Source organism: Esox lucius, chromosome 8 (assembly GCF_011004845.1).
Source record: "Esox lucius isolate fEsoLuc1 chromosome 8, fEsoLuc1.pri, whole genome shotgun sequence".
In the NCBI taxonomy this organism is placed as follows: Eukaryota; Metazoa; Chordata; class Actinopteri; order Esociformes; family Esocidae; genus Esox; species Esox lucius.
In genome coordinates, this window is record NC_047576.1 from 37399977 (window position 1) to 37414164 (window position 14188).

General features: G+C 39.2%; 1 protein-coding gene across 2 annotated transcripts in view; it reads left to right on the top strand.

The window, feature by feature from the left end:
* Window positions 1-11255: 11255 nt before the first annotated feature.
* Window positions 11256-14188, top strand: part of prkacba (protein kinase, cAMP-dependent, catalytic, beta a) — a 207692-nt gene continuing 204759 nt past the window's right edge. For both annotated transcript variants that reach the window (XM_029121453.2, XM_029121454.2), the window contains exon 1: window positions 11256-11546. In XM_029121453.2, coding sequence (XP_028977286.1) covers window positions 11396-11546 — 151 coding nt within the window. In that variant the 5' untranslated portion in view covers window positions 11256-11395. The remainder of the gene's footprint in view (window positions 11547-14188) is intronic.

The window sequence follows — 14188 nt, forward strand, 5'->3', positions numbered from 1 at the left end:
TTCCTGTACACGGACAGTTGCGAACCTGAAAATGTATGACTATGATGAGTTCATTGGAGGGGCGACCGAAAAGGGAACCATAAGGTTGTCAATAGTAAGCACATCTTAATTAAGAACATGCAGGAAGAACTAGAGAACAAGGGAGAGGGCTGCACCTCAGGGGACTCTCCAAAGATGTCATTCTTGTATGATCTTCATTAAAGTCTATTGGATTCACAAGTTTCTGAGTTGAAGTGCTCTTTGTTTTAGTCGTTGTGGACTTGAGTTTTCCACGACAACTACAACCCATCTAGCGGTTCTTTCGAATGGTGCCCAAACTTCTGAGTCCCATAGACTCTTTTAGATGAGTTATCAAACTCAACGATGTGAAAAAGTTGTCAAAGTAGACAACAAAGTCGCAGGGGTTTCTGATGGTTCTACACAGCTGCAGAACAACATTTGCACCTAACCCAAACTCTTTGCCTAGAGTTTGAGGAGCACCATCAAATGTAGACTTCCCTGTGTACTGCAAAACCACTAGAATCTTTCACATAATTTGCAGTACTTTAATCATTACCTAAACATCTTCCCTCGTTTATTCTGCTTTGGTCCCTCCTCTGCCTCATCACTAGAGCTACCAATCAAATTGTCACTGCTGCTGTCATCCTCACACTGTCCCTCTGTAGGCCTATACAGCTCAACTTCCTCGTCTTCCTCACTGGTTCCCTCCTCTGAATCTGATGAACCATCAGGTGGCAAAACTATAGACTTCACCTCTTGCTTTCTTGAACTGTAGAAACTGCTGACAGAAATTCCCTGAAAACATGTGTACACTGGTGAATTTATCAAGAATACACATTTAAGAGTTAAATAAACAGTAATCAATATTTCACAACTTTATCTTATTGATAATCTGTATAGTTTAGGCCTAAAAAAAAAGATATATGTGAATGATCATCCCTGTTTGATACCCTTATCTGGGCAATATATCCTCCAGGATACAGACATTCAATACCTAATTATCAAAGGTAATTCATTATTTTTCAAGAAGAACATATCAAACCATCTTTAAAAAAACAACATTCTCTTAAACAAAATCACTCCACAGTACAATAAACATGAAAAAATAACATGGCCAGTGTCTTTGTCCACATACCCTGCCATTTTGGAATTTGATACAAATGTTTGGAATGTTGGCATAAAGTCACATAACCTGAATACTTGACCCATCCCCCCTTCAGTGTATCTCATGAAGTACACACACATTATGCCCCTCCCCCCACAGCCTGTCAATAGACTGTATCCCCCAAGATACAGAAACCGATTCGGACATGTGCAGTGTGTGGTGCCAATTGGCCATTTGGGGGCGCTGTTCCAGAAAATCACATTATACGGTCATTAATAAATGTTCCTGATTATTTATATGTGCTTGCCCATTTAAGGGTTAACTTGTCATGATGAATACCTAATTTGGTGAGAATCTGAAAAACAGTTGTGGGAGATATGCTTTAATTTCCTGTAAAATTCTAGGACTCACGAAGTTGTTGACAAATCACATCTGCTGTGTTTGAAATTAGTACTATTGTTAATAGTTACTGATGGGCAGTATCCACAGTTTCTATTTGTGAAGTTTCTTGGAAATGGGACGAACTGTTTAGGATTACTTCTCAAAGGTAAGTTTTTCAGAAAATTCTAAATAGAGGAAAATGTATTTTGGCAGAAATGAAAATGGCCTTTTGCAAAGTTGTACAGCACCTGTTTCCTCATCATATTATACCAGTTTTATGTCTGTACCACAATTGGGGCAAAAGTTATGGGTTTTTGAAAATGTAATCTTTGGCGGGTAGGTGGCGTCAGAAGCATTGGCCTATGTGCAGGGCGAAGCAGTCCAGAGTCACCATTGTAACTTGATCTGATCATGTTAAATGCGTAGCTGTTAGCACTTACAGGAACTTTTATGTCAGTTGACCAGATTGGGTGTCTGCTATTCACATGTCTTTCATGAGTGGACTTGAGAAATACACTGACTGGCCCCCCAAAAAGTTGCACACCCTAATATTTCCTTGGCCCGCCTTTAGCTTTGATGACCGTGTGCATTCGCAGTGAAATCTTTTCAACAAACTTGTGCAACATCTCACATATCTGTCCAGAGTGGCATACATTTTTGGATGAGATCTTGTATTGACAACAGGAGAGGCAAACCACTCTAAAGTCTTCTCCAGCACATCCCAAAGACTTTCAGTTGGGCTAAGGTCAGGATTCTGTGGTGGCCAATTAATGTGTTAAAATGATTCCTCATGCTCCTTGGACATATCTAGCACAATTTGTGCCTGAGAAATTCTGGCATTGTTGTTCTGGAATATGCCCATGGCATCGGGGAAGAGAAAATGAATTGATAGGATAACCTGGTCATTCAGTACATTCAGGTACTCCGCTAACTTCATTTTACTGCCAAATAACGTTGCTGAGTTTAAACCTGACCAATCGAAGCAACCCCAGATCATGACACTGCCTCCAGAGGCTTGTACAGTGGCCAATATGCATCAGGGGATTTATTTCTTCTTCTTACCCCGACAAAGCCATTGCTCTGGAATAGGCTAAGTCTTGACTCATGACCTTTCTCCATTGCCCCGGAGTCCAATCTTGACAGTTCAAAGTTGAAGGTTCACCACTTTTCTTCCAGGTTTAAATAATGCATTTGACAGTTCTTAACCCAATTCCAGTCATTTCAGTAATCTCCTTAGTTGTTTTCTTTGCTTGATGCAGGCCAATAATATCAACCTTCTGAAACACAGTAACATATTTATCACAACCACCGCATTTCTTCCGACATGGTCGTTTAAGAAATTAGAAGCTACTCACTGCATAAGTTAGGGGGAAAATGGTAACCAGCTGAAACATATTAATCATTGCATTAATTATTCAATCATAGGCTATTAAGTATCTCCTTGTTTAAATCCAAAAGGTGACGCATTTTTGGTCAGGCAATGTAGACTGTTGGATGTTTGGGGTAAGTGAGATGAAATAGCAGTACAGGTTGTTTCCCGAGGCTGTGCTAATGGTCCGTTACCAATGAAGTGTTTGAGAAGGATAAGTTCTTGTTCGATTTTGAGACTGTCTTGATTTCAACATAGAAACAAATGCGGTATGTCTGATTTATTTTGCTAACTTTCATCCCAGACAAAGTAAAGTTGCCAAAGATGAATTAAACAGTGCCAAAGATAATGGGTCTTTGCTTTCTTGCAGCAACACCATGTTATAATGGAATAACTGCATTGTTTGTACACTAGAACTACCAAGTTTTTTTTATTACTTTGTTGAAATGAAACCCATGTACCTATAGGACCCTGACTTTTCATAAATCTGTGTGTTTTATTCTAAACTTGTTGTTTCATTAAATTAAAATATGAATTGGATATATATCCTCTTGAGACCTGGTAATTCATTTTTGTACACTGTAGTGCATGTTCAGGTTTTGCACATAACTCTAATAGTGTACATACCACATACCAAGTCCGGATGTTCCTTAGAGTGAACAACTGTAGCTTTAAATTGATACCCCATGTGTGGGGGTGTGGCCTTGCCAACTTCCCTTCTCCTGTCTTTTCAAAATGGCTGGCATCAGCACTGGCACATTTTATGGAAGAAAGAAATGTAAGCATAACATTTTAATTTAACATGATTTTGAGTGTTATATTTTGATTGCTTTTAGTAAGTAAACATCTAAGGAGTAATTTTAGTACGTTGTTTGGAGCTGAACTTACTTAGTTTCATAGTAAAATCACTAATTAATTCATGTTCACTGTAGTGTACATCGGGACTTTGTACTCATGATTATTTCTCTTTTTTAAGTAGACAGCTCTTTGTCAGAGAGAATACTTTCCAGGGAGATTCAGACATAGAGTTCTCTGAAGATGAGAGTCCAGTGAGCAAGACAGGAGAGGGTGAGAACCCAGATAAGGAATCAGATGAAGATGACCAAGACACAGAACTAGTGGAAGTCGACCAAGACCCAGGGCCAGCTGAAGTGTGCCGTAGTCCTCTATGGGCCAAAACTACCATGTAGGGATAATCAGAGCAGAAAAGCTAAGATAACCTACAAAGATGTTTCGGGAAAATTGATTTGATGATAATGTATAGACTTAATGTTATAGCCTAAATGTGTTGTAAATGAACTATCCCTTTAACGTTATGTTGCGGGTCAAATTGATCTGTCTGTCTCTATGTCTGTCTGTCTCTGTCTCTATGTCTGTCTGTCTCTATGTCTGTCTGTCTCTGTCTCTATGTCTGTCTCTGTCTCTATGTCTGTCTCTGTCTCTATGTCTGTCTCTGTCTCTATGTCTGTCTCTGTCTCTATGTCTGTCTGTCTCTATGTCTGTCTGTCTCTATGTCTGTCTGTCTGTTTCCAACAAACACCATTGCTGTTCCTGAGAAACAAATAGAACAGGAGGGTTAAAAATTGTACAATTGCCTTTTCTTTCTCTTAGGTTCTTGCCTGTGTTAGAAGAGCACAGAATTGCAGAAGATGGTCCCCCTGTAACCCGTAGTAATTGGAGCCCACAGCAGTATTTCCAGCAGTACATTGACAATGAACTAATTCAGGACCTGTCCTTCATCAACCAACGTATGGTACAGGATTCAGGCTTAAGCACAACACCAGAAGAAATCAAGACCTTTTTAGGAATCTCGAAAATATGGTGCGATCCACTTGCCTGAAATGGTTGCCAGTCCAAATCCTTCCAGATGCAGAATGCCTGGGTGCACTAGTAGAACCTATGTGAGATGTGTTAAATGTGACATGTTCCTATGTGTCTCCAAAAAGTCACAGTGCTTCCTCACATATCACAAATGAATTGGTATTTGTGAACTGGCAAACCAAATGTTCATCATAGGGCTATGGCCAGTGAAAAGTTGAATGAGTTGTATGTGTATTTGACCCTGACTGAGTTGTATCCTATGTTTTTGTGAAGTTTTTATGCAGTTTGTGTGTGTTGTGTTGATATCCAGGCAGATTTTTAATTCTGTTGATGTTTTAGGGTCGGGATGAATTAAGTCCCGTTGTACACTACAGTTCACATTATAAAACATTAATGAAATTATGAAAAAATCTAAAATCTTTGCAATGTGTTTTTTTACCACCCCAACACATCCTTTATATAAAAAAAATCTAAACACCTTTCCCCCCCCCCAGGTCTCAGGAGGATATAGGTGGTGCATTGTGGGATTGTTGACGGTGATGTACGCTGTCTGCTGTTACCTAACTGCCAACATTTTTCGAATTTACTCTTGTTGAGATAAATGAAGTTTAAATAATGCTGATTTAATAACCATGTATTCTTATGTTTTTGTTTTATTAAATTGTATGCTGCAGCCAGGTTAGGGAAATATGAATACACAGATTGAATACAATAACCATAAAAAGTTTAGAACTCCATACATTACACTCAGACTTTACACCTGGCTGAGATAGAGAGACAGGATTAAAACCCCACAATTAACATACAAATGAAACTGCCTCCTATACAGCACAAAGAGACCTTCTGTCTCCAGCCCCCTGATGTTCTAGTCTAGGTTAGGACAATAAAATGTAAATTACTGTAACCTGGTTAAGATTTCACACCTGTATGCAAATAACCTGTTGATCTATGACTGAGAGTAAGAGCATGCTCTTCTTCATGGTACAGCGAAAACAAAGAGATTCGTCCAACATGTCACCATGCCAACAAAGAACCAATAAGGAAGGGTTTTACTCACGAGAGTGAAAAGTAACCGCCCCTGTGGCGGGAGTATTAAAAACAATGTTCGATCTTGATTCGGGGCGAATATTTTGTGGAAGCTCGAGGGTTGAGCAAAATATTTGACCGCTGCAGTGTATTTCATGTATTTTGACTTATCAATTCATATTAATAAATCTTTGTGCTAAATTTCCATTTGGACCGGAGCCTCGTCCTTCTTCAGAAATTGTGGTACACGTAAAATTCTCAACATTCTATAAAAACGAATTGGTCAAATTCAACTTCAAGAGTATTAACAACGCAATATTTTTTATATATTGACCTTTTACCCAACTTTTCTACAGCTGGACTCTTTTTGGACATATTTAACGGAATTAGTCCCCCCTGAAAACCTGACGCTAAGTATCATTACTATGCCTTATCGTTGTAATTGTTGTAGCTACAACACAGAGGAGAATTATCGTCCTCAGGTAAAGATGCCGTCGACCAGTTAAACCTGAGTCGTTGCTAGAACCAACTGAGATTTTCAACAGGTTTTCCCCACAGGAGTCGGAGTCTAGGCCCGAGCCGTCTTCGGAGGGGGATGATCAGCAAGCATGTTCTACCGGTGGCCCGGTAGCCATCGACGATTCCATTACCCGCAGTATTAGACTAAAGAATCAGCCGGTGATCGTACACTGTTTAATGTGGGGCATATCCACCGACGTAGCCGCAAATCTGGGGTTGGTGCTAGCGAAGTCTAAAACTGGCAAGTATAGAGAGTGCAGATATATTGGTATTCACGTTGGCACCAACGACGTTAAGGATGAAACAGTCAGAGGTTACGAAGCAGAACATAGCATCATCGTGTAAACTAGCTAGAAAGATGTCGGCATCAAGTAATTATCTCTGGCCCCCTCCCAGCTAGGGGTAGAAACAAGCTCTATAGCAGACTTGCGCAACTCAATCGCTGGCTTAAAATGGAGTTCTGCCCGTCGCTGGAGGTAAAGTTTGTAGATAACTGGCTCTCTTTTTGGGACTCTCCCAGAAATAGGGCCAGGCCTGATCTGCTGAGGAGCGACGGACTCCATCCTAGCTGTAGTGGTGCTCTTCTTATATCTAGGAACATTGACAGGAGTCTCACTCCTATATCCTCACCATGAGATAGGGTGCAGGTCAGGCCGCAGGCTGTTAGCCAGCCTGCTAGCATATGGAGTCTGTCGATAGCATAGTCAGAGTAGTTAGTACAGTATTACCTATTGCCACTGTGGCTGAGAAAAGTTAAACAAGGTAGTGCTAACAATAGCAACCTTATTAAGATAAAGCTTTCCTCCACCTCGGTCACAAATAAAAATGACTGTATCACCTCTCTTCTCATAATGGGACTCCTAAATGTTAGATCCATTCCTCCAAAGGCAGTTGCAGTGAATGAACTAATCTCTGATCATAAACTAGATGTTATTGGCTTGTGTGAAACGTAGCTAAAGCCAGATTAATTCACTGCCCTAAATGAGGCCTCTCCTTCTGGCTATACTAGTGATCATATCCCCGTGCATCGCGAAAAGGAGGGGGTGTTGCTAATATTTATGACAGTAAATATAAATTTACTCTCAAACACATCACTGATTTTCATTCTTTTGAAGTTTTACTCATGAAAGTTAACCAGGCTGATAAATCGTTTTACATAGCTACTATTTACAGGCCACCCGGGCCATACACAATATTCCTCAATGAGTTTCCAGAATTCTTGTCTAACCTTGTAGTCATGGCAGATAGTATTCAAATTGTTGCCGATTTCAATATTTATATGGAAAAGTCCAATGATCCTCTTCAAAAAGCCTTTGAAGCCATAATTGCCTCAGTGGTTTTTATCCAATATGTCTCAGGTCCAACACATTGCCACAATCACACCTTCGATTTAGTCCTGTCACGAGAAATGGACACTGTAGATCTAATAATTTCCCCCCAAAATCCTGGATTATCAGATCACTGTCTTATTACATTTACAAGTTAACAAAAAAGCAACGCTCAACAAGTGAAGTGGGTCTTCACTTTAGCTGTAATGAATACATGAACTACTTTGATGAAAAGATCATCATCATTAGAAAACAAATAACTGATTCCTCTTTAAATAGTTATAGTCCTCAAAATCTCAGTTGTCCTGAGAATGTCCTGAACCTCCCTGACCAGGTGTCAATGGGGATACTTGAATTTTTTGATACTGTATCGCTCGACACATTCACTCAATTTGTAAATAGTTCTAAACCCACAAATTGTCAGCTAGACCCGATTCCAACAAAATTACTTAAGGAGCTATTTCCTGTGCTAGGTCTGCCAATGTTGAACATAATAAATTGCGCCCTTTCCTCCGGATGTGTACCAAACTCTCCAAAAATTATGGAAATTAAGCCTCTTCTAAAAAAAATATATATGAATCTGGATGAAGCTAATATCGAACCTCCCATTCCTCTCAAAAATCTTAGAAAAATGTGTCTCCCAACAACTGAATGCCTTCCTAAAGACAAATAACATTTATGAAATTCTCCAGTCCAGTTTCAGACCCAATCATAGTACTGAGACTGCACTTGTGAAGGTAACAAATTACCTTCTAATGGCCTCAGACAAAGGTTCCGCATCCGTCCTGGAAACTGATTTTGGGCTACGTGGACATGTTCTAGCCCGGTTTAAATCTTATTGATTTGAAAGATATCAGTTTGTATATGTGGATAGCATATCCTCTGACATGCACCGTATTACAAGTCAAAGGTATGTTTCGGTGTTCCTCAAGGCTCGGTTCTGGGCCCATTATTGTTCTCACTATATATGCTGCCTCTGTGTGATGTAATCCGGAATCACAATGTCAACTTTCACTGTTATGCTGATGACACACAGTTATATATTTCAATAAAGCATGGAGAAGCCCCAAGATTAGCTACTTTGGAAGCATGCGTTTCAGATATTAGGAAGTGGATGACTGAAAATGTCTTGCTTTTAAACTCAAGAAAAACCTAAATGCTTGTTTTAGGACCCAAGAAACAAAGAGCGTTGTTAGCAGATCTCACTGTGAACCTCGACGACTGCATGGTCATATCCCAAAAACTGTAAGAAACCTTGGCGTTAACGCGGACACTGACCTTTCCTTTGATGAACATATAAAATATGTCTCACGAGTTGCTTATTTTCATCTTCGAAACATTGCAAAAATCAGAAACTTATCATCATAAACTGATGCAAAAAAACGAATCCATGCTTTTGTTACTTCTAGACTAGATTACTGCAATGCTCTACTTTCTGGTTACCCTGACAAATCAATAAATAAACTTCAATTAGTGCTGCACACGGCTGCTAGAATTTTAACTAGAACAAACAAATTTGAACACATTACGCCTCTTTACACTGGCTGCCTGTTAGGTTTATGGCAGATTTTAAGATTTTATTGTTAACCTATAAATCAATAAATGGACTTGTTCCTACTTACCTTGCTCAAATGATCTAGCCATACATACCTACACATTACCTACAATCGCAAAATGCAGGCCTTTTAATTGTACCTAGAATTTCTAAACAAACAGCCGGAGGCAGGGCCTTTTCTCATAGAGCTCCACTACTGTGGAATTATTTGACATATAGGTTAGAAATGCAAACTCAGTGCTAACTTTCAAGTGTCTATTAAAGACTGATCTCTACAGCATGGTCTATGATTATGTGTAGCCTGGCCCAGGGGCGTGAAGGTGACCAGAAAGTCTTGATAATGTCCACCCTTGCTGTCTTGCCAGGTGGGCTCTCATCATCATTGGGATGCCCTCGTTCCAATGCCTCTCGGGGGCAGAGTCACTGGCTTGTCTCTCTGTTGCGCACTTGTGCAACTGGGCTGTACTCTGCTGGTAATACTCAGCCGTCATTCAGGGTGGTTGCGTTTGGTGGGTGTCCCTTTGGTTGATGCTTGGCAATGTGGGTGGATTGATGTCCTGCCTGTTAGGCCCTGTCTGGGGCCTCCCCCAGATAAGGCCACAGTGTTGCCAGACCCCCCTGTCTCAGTCCCAAGGCCTTACGCTGCTATATTATTGTGCTGGGGGAGTAGGGTCAATTCTCCTTCTCCACTAAGTTCTCCTTCTCCACTAAGTTCTCCTTCTCCACTTTAAATCCTTGTTGATATAATGAATGCATTTTCTGAAATGTCTCAGTCTCCTCCTGTTTTGAACATAGGAGAGCATGAGGTCCTGGCCCGCATCTGCGGAGTACCTGGCTTGGGGGACCTGTTGCTGTCCCTGTCCAGAGTCCTCCTGGTTGTGTTGCAGATTGAGATGATGCCTGACGATTTCAGCTGCCACTGTGCTTGCACATCCTCTGTGTTGTCCCTTTCTTTGTCCATCAGGTGATGCCTCCAACCAGGCTTAAGCTAAAATAAGACTTAAGTTCAAATGCCCACACGCATTTATTAATTATTACAATTGTAATCTTAATATCTTCACCTAGCACAGCCAGAAGAGGATTTGTCACCCCTCTGAGCCTGGGTCATCTCTAGGTTTCTTCCTAAATTCTGGCATTCTTAGGGAGTTCTTAGGGAGTAGCCACTGAAATTCAACACTACTGTTGTTTGCTCTTTGGGGATTAAGGCCAGGTGTTTTGTAAAAGCACTTTGTGACATTTGCTAATGTCAAAAGGGCTTTATAAATAATTTTTATTGATTGATACTCGTACTTCCCATATTTCAAGGTTATAATTACACCAAACGACCACTATGTTGCAGCAGAGGACTGGTAGCGCAATTTGTATTTACTTCTCATTATAATATCAGTAAAAGACCAAAGTATGTCGACAGAATTTTTTTTTTACATCATTATTATAATGCAAATATAGTAATACGGTGCTAAATAGCGAACTACTTGTTATCCAGATGGGTCACATAGCACAAAAACCCATACCCCTATGTCATTCCCAAAAAAAGCACACACCTTTCCCATAACTGTAAACACTATTCACCTGATTCCACTTGTTTCAATATTCAAAACTCTTTCTGCAAAGCCTTACACAAAAATTGACAAATAAATAATTAATTGTACTATAATTTCTGCAGCTTCGCTGCTTGGACTCCTAATAAAAGTTTGGTTTTTCCTACCAGAGAACCCTTAATAATAACGAACCGGAACAAACACAATAGTGTTTCACCTGTGAACTGCTGACACCCTAATGAACCGGAACAACCATAATAGTGTTTCAGGGTAAAGATTGGCCTTCTATGAATTGAGCTGATGTTTTTGGGATGATTTTACTAGTCTTGGGAAGAATTTTCGAGTCATCATTAGGTGAGAAAAAAATGCAGTTTAAACTATTTTGATTATTCCTTGGTAACAGAATGATGCTGATACTGATTTTCATGTTAAAATATATTCAGGAACAGCTGCAGCCATATAGTAAGTGACATGCCTATCAACCCCACAAAAATGTAAGTACTCGATTTGTTAACCTTATTACTGAGTTTATATTTATTTCCGGAACTGAAGCATACTCTTACAGGAAGCCCATATCACTTTAGTTTGTGGTTAGCCAAGCATTGCAGTTCGCAGTTGGAGGCAAACAGGAAGTGTGTTTCACTCACTGTATGGCCTCAGGCTGAAAAACAGTTTTGGTTACTTTTATAGTTGTAAGCTTGATCAATTAACCTAGTTGCTGGGAAGGGAAACACATCAATTAAATGATAAATGGCTCAGGGAAAGGATCATTCGTTCCTAAAGCTGGATGACCTAGCTAGTCGATTCTTCAACAAGTATCGCAAAAGCAATCAAGAGCTAAAAGTCCAGGAGAGTGAGGTGCCTCATATCTCTGAGTTCACCATCATTTGGGATAAGATGAGTAAGTGACTGCTCTTCATACTATATGCATTATGCAAATGTGGTTTTATGTATTAGTTAACCTTGAGCCTGAAGGATTTGCATCTTTTTCTGAAAGCAACTGGTCGAGCTGTGTTGTGACAATCATTCAGAAAAATTACTTTTAGTATTTATTAGAAACCAAAGAAAGAAAACTGTACAATGCAAATGCAAAGTAAATTGATAAAAAAAAATAGCATGAAGTAGAAACTTGTTTTTGTTACAAAATGTGTTTTGTGAAAATCATTAAAGTACAGTATCTTTGAGTGTATGTGGTAAGTTATTTTCTAGTGTGTCATAGAATGTCTTAGTCTTATTAATGTTGTGGTGATTGGAATGCCCTCAAGGAAAGTTGCCAGTGGATTTGTATGCTAAGCAAATTGCTCCTTTCCAGCCTTTGTTACAGACATATTTAGAACAATTGTTTTGTATCTTTATTCTTTAAATCTAGTTTCCATTTTACTAGCTTTATGTTGATCATCCTCATCAGAAATGTGGCAGTGCTGCTGAAACTGATCCAGAAGGAATATTTTCAATGAATCCAAGGTTATGAAAGCTGTTTGGAACTTTTTTGTGGCTTTTTGTGAGACTTTCAAGTCCAAAAGGCTGATTTTTGTTTTGATAAATTCTATGTTGAGCTTGAGATTGTCATTGATAGTGAATATACATGCTGAACATGCTGAATATTAACATTCTCATATGGTCTAAATACTAAAATTATATCATCTAAATAAAATAACTTGCAAAATAATTCAGTCTGCCAGTTGTGTAGCTCCTTGTTTAGCTTTGGTAGCAAGTAGAAAGCAGCAAACCTAGGATGCCCAGGGAGCAAAACATTTACCTTGTTTTGTGATCCATTTCTTCTCTTTAACTCATCCCAAAATATTTCCAAATTCACATGATATACACATATATTCCATGGACATTGATTAAAGAGAGGTTGATCATAGGTTAACTTCTTTATCAATAATGTTTGTTTGAATGCATTCACAATGGGGAATTTAGATATGATGATGCCCAGAATTAGGAAAACGAGCCATTGTTGTCAGGTCCTGGCTGGAGGCCTCTAGGCATCTCTATGTGCCTTTCTCTGTCTCTGTTTGCCTTTCAGTTTGTTGGTCAATGTTTAGGGTTAGCTCTCTCTGCAGCTGCCCTTCAGTTCCGGTTCATACTTTCATTTTGTTGTTTTCTGTTTCTGTTTTGTGAAAGTAAAACCATTCAAAGGATGTACTTCAGCTCTGTGCCTCGTGTTCTGCCTCAGGTAGTGCAACATGTAGTTGATCTTACCAGTTAGTACAATAGGCCAGGCATCAGAGCTTGATAGAAATAGATGCCCCTCTTATCACATAGTAACAGCAGTGAGCTACATTTCCTGGTAAAGACAGACAGGAAGTTGCTGTCTAACTGACCGACATAGCTAAGACTAGGTTAGATACAAATAATGAATACCCTGTTTAGACTACAACAATTATACTTGATTTAAATAACATTTACAGAAGACATTAAATACTCTTTTCTATTCACACTATATAACAAGAAACTGTTGATGGGCCAGAGGTATGCGGTCAGGCATACAAACTGATTTTATGTTCTTTACCTGGTAACTAGAATTACCCTCCACATTGAGAGTGCTGTTGCTGGGGATAGTAGAAAAGTGCAATTGCAATTTGGTTAGTGTCAGGATAAGACTTCATATGTCACCTCTCATTCCACTCCAATTAACACTGAACAATATATTGTCTTTAGTAGCCATGGAAAGTATTTGTCAGGAAAGTATACCATATAACCTCAGGAAGGTAGCATGCAATGATTTTCAACTGTTTATTGTCACAGCTTGGAGGCAGGACATGAGGCACAGAGCTGTAGTGCAGAATCATTCCTTTTACAAAACAAAAGAAGCAGTACAAACCAAGATCTGAAGAACATACAACACAAACAATTAACCACAAATGAGGAAGCGAAACAGAAACTTTAATAGGATCCCCTAATTGCGGACAAACAAAACGCAGCGATGCCTGGAGACATCCCGGCTGTCAGGCCCTGAATGGCACCTCCGGGCCAACACAGAGATGCCTAGAGGCTTCCCTATAGTCAGGATCTGACATTTACACAATTTTAAAATGTAAGTCTTGTTCGTCAAATTTATTTTATCAGATGTTCTTTAGCTTTTTAGATGAGATTTAATTTATAGTTATTTCATTGAGTATTTCATAATGAATTACTCTACTGCACATGCAGAAGTAGAGAACATCTGGTGAAGGTTGGGAGAAAGGAGAAGTGAACTGGCATGTGTTGTTCCAGCTGGTAGGTCTAGCTAACTATGAATACACACAAACTAAAGCAAATTACTTTTGTAGTTCTTTAACTGATCTATTAAGAATTGCCAGTCTGCAAATGTTTTATGATTTCACTGATTCAATGTTTCCCAATTTGTATACATTTTATATATAATATTTCTAAAGATGATTAATTATGCCACCAGACTACATTTTCGTCATATATTTTTACATAGCATATTAAGTCATAACTTGTTCCTTTTCAGCTCATGTGTTCCAATACATGCTAACTATGGCACATTAATTTACTTGTTCCCTATTTCCACAGTGCAACCTGATTACATTCTCT